Raw genomic sequence first — 10,582 nt, forward strand, 5'->3', positions numbered from 1 at the left:
TATGCAATAAAATCTTTTCCCTTTTTCACAAGCTGCTCTTTTAGATTGATGGACAACTGGTCTACTCTCTCGGCAATGGTGTTTCTGCTCAGACTCACATTTAAAAAGAGTTGCCTTTTTTCTGGGCAAACTTCGTCACAAACTTTAATCATGCAGTTTTTGATGAAATCCCCCTCCGTAAATGGCCGGGCTGATTTAGCGATCTCTTCTGCCAAAATAAAACTGGCCTTGACAGCAGCCTGGCCTTGTGATTTGGCTTTTTTGAACAGAGCCTGTCGAGATTTGAGGCCTCGTTTTAATTCCTCTGCCTTTTGTAGCCTTTGTTCCATGTCCATATTCTTGTTTTTGTCCGCGTGTTTCGTTTCATAATGTCGTCTCAGATTATACTCTTTCAGTACCGCCACACTTTCTCCACACAGAAGACACACAGGTTTTCCAGCTACCTTCGTGAACATATACTCCGACTCCCACCTTGTTTGAAACCCCCGGTTCTCAGTATCCACCTTCCGTTTTGCCATTTTTGATGGGTATCTGAAAGTTAATTTTACTGTGATGCTGACGACTGCTGTGCCAATAAATATTGAAATGAAGCAGCCTACTGCTCGGTGCGTCACCTTTGCATTGTGGGAAATGTAGTATTGGTGCGTGTAAAAGATCTGCGGGCTGCCGGCTTGCTGCGGGCCGGTTCTAATAATAAATCAAGATCATCCCAGGGGCCGTAAAAAACCTTCTTGCGGGCCGGATGTGGCCCGCGGGCCTTGACTCTGACATATGTGCCCTACACCCTACACGCTACACACTACACACTATACCCTACAACCTATACACTATACACTATACCCTATACACTACACCCTACACACTATACCCTATACACTCCACACTATACACTATACACTACACACTATACCCTATACACTCCACACTATACCCTATACACTCCACCCTATACACTCCACACTCCACCCTATACACTCCACCCTATACCCTATACACTCCACCCTATACCCTATACACTCCACCCTATACACTATACACTCCACACTATACACTATACACTATACATTACACCCTATACACTCCACCCTATACACTACACACTATACACTATACACTCCACCCTATACACTCCACCCTATACACTCCACACTCCACCCTATACACTCCACCCTATACACTCCACACTCCACCCTATACACTCCACCCTATACACTCCACACTATACACTCCACCCTATACACTCCACCCTATACACTCCACCCTATACACTCCACCCTATACACTACACACTATACACTATACCCTATACACTCCACACTCCACCCTATACACTCCACCCTATACACTCCACACTCCACACTATACACTCCACCCTATACACTACACACTATACACTATACACTCCACCCTATACACTCCACCCTATACACTCCACACTCCACACTATACACTCCACCCTATACACTCCACACTATACACTCCACCCTATACACTCCACCCTATACACTATACACTCCACCCTCCACCCTATACACTCCACCCTATACACTACACACTACATTGACACCCTACAGTTAACATTGTTAATGTTATTTTTGTCTTACTCTTCAATTCCACTGAGAATATTTGTCTGTTTTCAATCCAACACGAGTTTGTTCCTTTCAGATTCTAGTGATCGGACTGAAGCCTTCTCTCAAAGTGTGGATGACATTTCCCTATGGCAAGGTACCTCTTCTCTCATCTAGGTCTTCCCCCTCCCCCTCACAACCCTTCCTCTCTCTCTCTCGTTATCCTTCTCTGACCTCTCTTCCCCCTCACAACCCTTCACCTCTCTCTCGTTATCCTTCTCTGACCTCTCTTCTCCCTCACAACCCTTCACCTCTCTCTCGTTATCCTTCTCTGACCTCTCTTCTCCCTCACAACCCTTCCTCTCTCTCTCGTTATCCTTCTCTGACCTCTCTTCTCCCTCTCCCTCACAACCCTTCACCTCTCTCTTGTTATCCTTCTCTGACCTCTCTTCCCCCTCACAACCCTTCACCTCTCTCGTTATCCTTCTCTGACCTCTCTTCTCCCTCTCCCTCACAACCCTTCCCCTCTCTCTCGTTTTCCTTCTCTGACCTCTCTTCTCCCTCTCCCTCACAACCCTTCCCCTCTCTCTCGTTTTCCTTCTCTGACCTCTCTTCTCCCTCTCCCTCACAACCCTTCACCTCTCTCATTATCCTTCTCTGACCTCTCTTCTCCTTCACAACCCTTCACCTCTCTCTCGTTATCCTTCTCTGACCTCTCTTCTCCCTCACAACCCTTCACCTCTCTCATTATCCTTCTCTGACCTCTCTTCTCCCTCACAACCCTTCACCTCTCTCATTATCCTTCTCTGACCTCTCTTCTCCCTCACAACCCTTCACCTCTCTCATTATCCTTCTCTGACCTCTCTTCTCCTTCACAACCCTTCACCTCTCTCTCGTTATCCTTCTCTGACCTCTCTTCTCCCTCAACCCTTCCTCTCTCTCGTTATCCTTCTCTGACCTCTCTTCTCCCTCACAACCCTTCACCTCTCTCATTATCCTTCTCTGACCTCTCTTCTCCCTCACAACCCTTCCTCTCTCTCTCGTTATCCTTCTCTGACCTCTCTTCTCCCTCAACCCTTCCTCTCTCTCTCGTTATCCTTCTCTGACCTCTCTTCTCCCTCACAACCCTTCCTCTCTCTCTCGTTATCCTTCTCTGACCTCTCTTCCCCCTCACAACCCTTCCTCTCTCTCTCGTTATCCTTCTCTGACCTCTCTTCTCCCTCAACCCTTCCTCTCTCTCTCGTTTTCCTTCTCTGACCTCTCTTCTCCCTCTCCCTCACAACCCTTCCTCTCTCTCTCGTTATCCTTCTCTGACCTCTCTTCTCCCTCAACCCTTCTTCTCTCTCTCGTTATCCTTCTCTGAGCTCTCTTCTCCCTCACAACCCTTCCCCTCTCTCTCGTTTTCCTTCTCTGACCTCTCTTCTCCCGCTCCCTCACAACCCTTCCTCTCTCTCTCGTTATCCTTCTCTGACCTCTCTTCTCCCTCACAACCCTTCCCCTCTCTCTCGTTTTCCTTCTCTGACCTCTCTTCTCCCTCTCCCTCACAACCCTTCCTCTCTCTCTCGTTATCCTTCTCTGACCTCTCTTCTCCCTCACAACCCTTCCTCTCTCTCTCGTTATCCTTCTCTGACCTCTCTTCTCCCTCTCCCTCACAACCCTTCCACTCTCTCTCGTTTTCCTTCTCTGACCTCTCTTCTCCCTCTCCCTCACAACCCTTCCTCTCTCTCGTTATCCTTCTCTGACCTCTCTTCTCCTTCACAACCCTCCCTCTCTCTCGTTATCCTTCTGACCTCTCTTCTCCCTCACAACCCTCCCTCTCTCTCATTATCCTTCTCTGACCTCTCTTCTCCCTCACAACCCTTCCTCTCTCTCGTTATCCTTCTCTGACCTCTCTTCTCCCTCACAACCCTCCCTCTCTCTCATTATCCTTCTCTGACCTCTCTTCTCCCTCACCCCTTCCTCTCTCTCTCGTTATCCTTCTCTGACCTCTCTTCTCCCTCAACCCTTCCTCTCTCTCGTTATCCTTCTCTGACCTTTCTTCTCCCTCAACCCTTCCTCTCTCTCTCGTTATCCTTCCTCTCTCTCTCGTTATCCTTCTCTGACCTCTCTTCTCCCTCAACCCTTCCTCTCTCTCGTTATCCTTCCTCTCTCTCTCGTTATCCTTCTCTGACCTCTCTTCTCCCTCAACCCTCTCTCTCGTTATCCTTCTCTGACCTCTCTTCTCCCTCACAACCCTTCCTCTCTCTCGTTATCCTTCTCTGACCTCTCTTCCCCCTCACAACCCTTCCTCTCTCTCGTTATCCTTCTCTGACCTCTCTTCCCCCTCACAACCCTTCCTCTCTCTCGTTATCCTTCTCTGACCTCTCTTCTCCCTCACAACCCTTCCTCTCTCTCATTATCCTTCTCTGACCTCTCTTCTCCCTCACAACCCTTCCTCTCTCTCATTATCCTTCTCTGACCTCTCTTCTCCCTCACAACCCTTCCTCTCGTTATCCTTCTCTGACCTCTCTTCCCCCGTACAACCCTTCTTCTCTCTCTCGTTATCCTTCTCTGACCTCTCTTCCCCCTCTCCCGCTCTCCTTCCCACCCTCTCTGTGACCTTATCCCTGTTGTTTGCGCTAATGGGCTCTTGCCTCACTGTAGAACGGCGCTAAAGACCCATAATGTTTTTATAAACGCATCTCTAACCCTTTATTGAATGTCACAATCATAACATGTCTCGCTACTGCTAGGAACAGAGCAGGAGATTGGAGGGGGGGGGGGGGAATAGATGCTGCCTGGCTGGGAACAGAACAGGAGATTGGAGGCTGGGGGGGGGGGGGCACTATAGACGCTGCCTGGCTAGGAACAGAACAGGAGATTGGAGGCTTGGGGGGTGCACAATAGACGCTGCCTGGCTAGGAACAGAGCAGGAGAAAGGCCCTGTAATTTCTATTCATTGAATAAAGATTCAGCTATTTGCTGAACTGATTAAAGTACATCAGTCTTCATCATACTCTGTGGTAGTGCCGGTAATAAGGTTTTGTTCACATACAGCAGGCAGAGAGAATATAAAGGACGCTGATTTTGTAAATGCTGGAGGACATATTTTTCCAACAAACCCTTGGTCCTAAGCCGTCGCCCCTGGGCCCCTAGCCGTCGCCCCTGGGCCCCTAGCCGTCGCCCCTGGGCCCCTAGCCGTCGCCCCTGGGCATTTGTTTAGGTTCTTCGTATGAGGGTTATTCACCTCATCCTCCACCAGTCTGTAGCACCCACCTCGCTGATACACACTACACCCTGGCAACCATTTTATACACCACAGTACTCACCGTGCATTGGCTGCCCTATTGGAACGGCTAGAAATGGCACCCTGGTCTAAAGTAGTGCACTATATAGGGAATAGGGCCCTGGTCTACAGTAGTGCACTATAAAGGGAATAGGGTGTCATTTGCCCTGGTCTAAAGTAGTGCACTATATAGGGAATAGGGTGCCATTTAACCTGGTCTACAGTAGTGCACTATATAGGGAATAGGGTGCCATTTAACCTGGTCTACAGTAGTGCACTATATAGGGAATAGGGTGCCATTTAACCTGGTCTACAGTAGTGCACTATATAGGGAATAGGGTGCCATTTGGGACACTGATGAATAAGACCTGTCTATTGTTGTTGTTGCAGACAGACCCGACCAGTGTTCCCCAGCTGGCCTGGCAGTTTGTCCCCGTTCAGAAGGTGGTCAACCCCGTCCTGGCATTCTGCAGAGGAGACACCGTACACTTCCTGCTGGTAACACCTCACTTCCTGTTTACTTCCTGGTTACCATTATTCCTTGTTTACTAAACAATAACAATAGATTTGTTGTTGTTGTTAACCTACTGTCCTGTTGACTGACTGACTGTTTGTGTCCAGGTGAAGAAGGATGAGACCGGAACCATCCATGTCATCAAGCAAAGACAGCTGCAGCTGAACTGTGACATCATCAGTCTGAATGTAAGTGCCGCATGATGTCACTTCAGGATCTTTCTTTACAGGCCACATCTCTTCTCTTTTTAACCCTCTGCCCTTCTCCGTTCCTTCCTCTCATCCTTACTGAATGGGCGTGTTTGACGTCGCAGCTGATTTGACATTTTTAGTCAAGACTGACTGATCTACAAAGAACCTTGCATTATAAATAACTACTCGATATTATTTGTCAGACAGTCACAATTTACTCATGATATACGTCACGGTTTTGAACACAGCCAAGGTCTCTCTCTGTCGCCTTGTTCTGTTGCGCTTTCTGGCTCTGGCTCTGCCTCTCTGTTATTATTCCGCTCCTTCACCCCCTGCCTCTCTGTTACTATCCCTTTCCTTCACCCCCTGCCTCTCTGTTATTATCCCTCTCCTTCACACCCTGCCTCTCTGTTATTATCCCTCTCCTTCACCCCCTGCCCCTCTGTTATTATCCCTCTCCTTCACCCCCTGCCTCTGTTATTATCTCTCTCCTTCACCCCCTGCCTCTGTTATTATCCCTCTCCTTCACCTCCTGCCTCTCTGTTATTATCCCTCTCCTTCACACCCTGCCTCTCTGTTATTATCCCTCTCCTTCACCCCCTGCCTCTCTGTTACTATCCCTCTCCTTCACCCCCTGCCTCTCTGTTATTATCCCTCTCCTTCACCCCCTGCCTCTCTGTTACTATCCCTCTCCTTCACCCCCTGCCTCTCTGTTATTATCCCTCTCCTTCACACCCTGCCTCTCTGTTATTATCCCTCTCCTTCACCCCCTGCCTCTCTGTTATTATCCCTCTCCTTCACACCCTGCCTCTCTGTTATTATCCCTCTCCTTCACCCCCTGCCTCTCTGTTACTATCCCTCTCCTTCACACCCTGCCTCTCTGTTATTATCCCTCTCCTTCACCCCCTGCCTCTCTGTTACTATCCCTCTCCTTCACCCCCTGCCTCTCTGTTACTATCCCTCTCCTTCACCCCCTGCCTCTCTGTTATTATCCCTCTCCTTCACCCCCTGCCTCTCTGTTATTATCCCTCTCCTTCACCCCCTGCCCCTCTGTTATTATCCCTCTCCTTCACCCCCTGCCTCTGTTATTATCTCTCTCCTTCACCCCCTGCCTCTGTTATTATCCCTGTCCTTCACACCCTGCCTCTCTGTTATTATCCCTCTCCTTCACCCCCTGCCTCTCTGTTACTATCCCTCTCCTTCACCCCCTGCCTCTCTGTTATTATCCCTCTCCTTCACACCCTGCCTCTCTGTTATTATCCCTCTCCTTCACACCCTGCCTCTCTGTTATTATCCCTCTCCTTCACCCCCTGCCTCTCTGTTATTATCCCTCTCCTTCACCCCCTGCCTCTGTTATTATCCCTCTCCTTCACCCCCTGCCTCTCTGTTATTATCCCTCTCCTTCACCCCCTGCCTCTCTGTTATTATCCCTCTCCTTCACCCCCTGCCTCTCTGTTATTATCCCTCTCCTTCACCCCCTGCCTCTCTGTTATTATCCCTCTCCTTCACCCCCTGCCTCTCTGTTATTATCCCTCTCCTTCACCCCCTGCCTCTGTTATTATCCCTCTCCTTCACCCCCTGCCTCTGTTATTATCCCTCTCCTTCACACCCTGCCTCTCTGTTATTATCCCTCTCCTTCACCCCCTGCCTCTCTGTTATTATCCCTCTCCTTCACCCCCTGCCTCTCTGTTATTATCCCTCTCCTTCACCCCCTGCCTCTGTTATTATCCCTCTCCTTCACCCCCTGCCTCTGTTATTATCCCTCTCCTTCACACCCTGCCTCTCTGTTATTATCCCTCTCCTTCACCCCCTGCCTCTCTGTTATTATCCCTCTCCTTCACCCCCTGCCTCTGTTATTATCCCTCTCCTTCACCCCCTGCCTCTCTGTTATTATCCCTCTCCTTCACCCCCTGCCTCTCTGTTATTATCCCTCTCCTTCACCCCCTGCCTCTCTGTTATTATCCCTCTCCTTCACACCCTGCCTCTCTGTTATTATCCCTCTCCTTCACCCCCTGCCTCTCTGTTATTATCCCTCTCCTTCACCTCCTGCCCCTCTGTTATTATCCCTCTCCTTCACCCCCTGCCCCTCTGTTATTATCCCTCTCCTTCACCCCCTGCCTCTCTGTTATTATCCCTCTCCTTCACCCCCTGCCCCTCTGTTATTATCCCTCTCCTTCACCCCCTGCCTCTCTGTTATTATCCCTCTCCTTCACACCCTGCCTCTCTGTTATTATCCCTCTCCTTCACCCCCTGCCTCTCTGTTATTATCCCTCTCCTTCACCCCCTGCCTCTCTGTTATTATCCCTCTCCTTCACACCCTGCCTCTCTGTTATTATCCCTCTCCTTCACACCCTGCCTCTCTGTTATTATCCCTCTCCTTCACCCCCTGCCTCCCTTTGTCTCTCTCCCTGTGTCTCTCTTGCTCTTTCACACCCACTCACCTATTGTGTTTCCCCTCCCCCTCCACAGTGGATCAACAGTCGTACCCTGGTGGTGATGGACAGCGGGGAGAAGCTGCGTGTGGTGGACCGACCCAGCCAGGAGGAGCTGGAGAGCTTGGACGTGGCTGAGGTGCAGCTGGTCTACAACAGCAGCCATTTTAAATCGCTGGCAACGGGGGGAAACGTCAGCCAGGCACTGGTGAGGGTCAGGGGTCAGGGGTCAGGGTCAGATGTCAGAGGTGACGGTAGAGAAGTTGCGGTGGGTAGGATAGATAGTGAGGGTTGAGAAGTAATGGTAGGGTAGGGGTGAAAGGGCATGGAAAAGGGGTCATAGGTCAGTAGCTGTAGAGGGGAAGGCATCACCTGGCATTGGCAAAGGTCACAGGTGAGGGGTTAGAGGTCAGTGGTAGTAGAGGGTGTCAGGTAAGTTTTATGGGTCAAAGGTTAAGGGTTATGGAGCAGGGTCAGACAGTACAGGACTAGGCTGGCTAGTGGGAAAAGGTTGCACAAGGTAATTTATCCCCCTGAAGAATCAGTCTCCGCTACCTTAACTACTAAACACCAAACTGTTGAAACCAGCTAGGAAGGTTACAAACCACTACCTGGAATGAAACCTTTTAATCACCAGTTCTAACCCGTTGTAGAGCAGCTGGCTCTGTCCAATCACACAGGACCAACGTCCTCGTCACTGGATCAGAAGCAGCCAGAGAGGAGAGCGTCTCTTCAGGGGGACTGAAGCTGTCCAATCAAGGAGCAGGGGGGTCACCAGTGATTCCCTCCCACCTGTCTCCCATACCTCTACATGGAGTCATTCAGAGTCAACATGAACCAATCATAACCATGATGTTTGGGATCTTCCTGAAATAATAATTGAATCCGTACGAAGGTCTTGTTCGGGATTCTTGGCATATATTTGCCACATTTGTATCTAAAAGTATTATTGAGAAATTAGCAGTCATGGTTGATTTTCACTCTGAATAACAGTGTCCTGGCCTTTGACCTCTGCTCTCCAGACTAACAGTGTTGTGTTTTAGGCCCTAGTAGGAGAGAAGGCCTGCTACCAGTCTGTCTGCAGCTACACAGGACAGATGGTGTTACTGGGGACCAAGGTAGATGTGTGTGTGTGTGTGTGTGTGTGTGTGTGTGTGTGTGTGTGTGTGTGTGTGTGTGTGTACAGTTGAAGTAGAAACACAAGCGTTGTCTAATTGAGTCCTTCTCTCCTCCAGTCAGCCCACATCCTGACTCTGAGGAACTGGAGGGAGGTAAGTTTGTCTCTGACTTGCCACCATACCAGTCTAAAACTAAAGGTTATCTATTATATCTTTCTACCTGTGTGTCTCTGAGGGGGGTTTAATGGACCTGTGTCTCTGAGGGGGGTTTAATGGACCTGTGTCTCTGAGGGGGGTTTAATGGACCTGTGTCTCTGAGGGGGGTTTAATGGACCTGTGTCTCTGAGGGGGGTTTAATGGACCTGTGTCTCTGAGGGGGGTTTAATGGACCTGTGTCTCTGAGGGGGGTTTAATGGACCTGTGTATCTGAGGGGGGTTTAATGGACCTGTGTATCTGAGGGGGGTTTAATGGACCTGTGTCTCTGAGGGGGGTTTAAAGGACCTGTGTGTCTGAGGGGGGTTTAATGGACCTGTGTATCTGAGGGGGGTTTAATGGACCTGTGTGTCTCTGAGGGGAACTTAATGGACCTGTGTGTCTCTGAGGGGAACTTAATGGACCTGTGTGTCTCTGAGGGGAAATTAATGGACCTGTGTCTCTCTGAGGGGAACTTAATGGACCTGTGTGTCTCTGAGGGGGGTTTAATGGACCTGTGTCTCTGAGGGGGGTTTAATGGACCTGTGTCTCTGAGGGGGGTTTAATGGACCTGTGTCTCTGAGGGGGGTTTAATGGACCTGTGTCTCTGAGGGGGGTTTAATGGACCTGTGTCTCTGAGGGGGGTTTAAAGGACCTGTGTGTCTGAGGGGGGTTTAATGGACCTGTGTATCTGAGGGGGGTTTAATGGACCTGTGTGTCTCTGAGGGGAACTTAATGGACCTGTGTGTCTCTGAGGGGAACTTAATGGACCTGTGTCTCTCTGAGGGGAACTTAATGGACCTGTGTGTCTCTGAGGGGAACTTAATGGACCTGTGTCTCTGAGGGGGGTTTAATGGACCTGTGTCTCTGAGGGGGGTTTAATGGACCTGTGTCTCTGAGGGTGGTTTAATGGACCTGTGTCTCTGAGGGTGGTTTAATGGACCTGTGTCTCTGAGGGGAACTTAATGGACCTGTGTGTCTCTGAGGGGAACTTAATGGACCTGTGTATCTCTGAGGGGAACTTAATGGACCTGTGTGTCTCTGAGGGGAACTTAATGGACCTGTGTATCTCTGAGGGGGGTTTAATGGACCTGTGTCTCTGAGGGGGATTTAATGGACCTGTTTCTCTGAGGGGGATTTAATGGACCTGTGTCTCTCTGAGGGGGATTTAATGGACCTGTTTCTCTGAGGGGGATTTAATGGACCTGTGTCTCTCTGAGGGGGATTTAATGGACCTGTGTCTCTCTGAGGGGGATTTATTGGATCTGTGCTGCTGGAGACATTCAGTGCTCTAACTCTTT

At 49.7% G+C, this 10,582-nt stretch overlaps 1 protein-coding gene across 8 annotated transcripts in view; it reads left to right on the forward strand.

Annotated features, from left to right (window-relative positions):
• LOC110496962 (vacuolar protein sorting-associated protein 8 homolog) overlaps positions 1-10,582 on the forward strand; it is a 118,858-nt gene that overhangs the window by 17,231 nt on the left and 91,045 nt on the right. For 7 of the 8 annotated variants that reach the window (XM_036981974.1, XM_036981978.1, XM_036981977.1 and 4 more), the window contains 6 exons: positions 1,666-1,725; positions 5,224-5,331; positions 5,455-5,535; positions 8,008-8,178; positions 9,014-9,088; positions 9,206-9,241. In XM_036981974.1, the coding sequence (XP_036837869.1) occupies positions 1,666-1,725; positions 5,224-5,331; positions 5,455-5,535; positions 8,008-8,178; positions 9,014-9,088; positions 9,206-9,241 (531 nt within the window). The remainder of the gene's footprint in view (positions 1-1,665; positions 1,726-5,223; positions 5,332-5,454; positions 5,536-8,007; positions 8,179-9,013; positions 9,089-9,205; positions 9,242-10,582) is intronic. The other variant, XM_036981976.1, reaches the window with a different exon arrangement.

The sequence above is a fragment of the Oncorhynchus mykiss genome, chromosome 7 (genome assembly GCF_013265735.2).
Source record: "Oncorhynchus mykiss isolate Arlee chromosome 7, USDA_OmykA_1.1, whole genome shotgun sequence".
In the NCBI taxonomy this organism is placed as follows: Eukaryota; Metazoa; Chordata; class Actinopteri; order Salmoniformes; family Salmonidae; genus Oncorhynchus; species Oncorhynchus mykiss.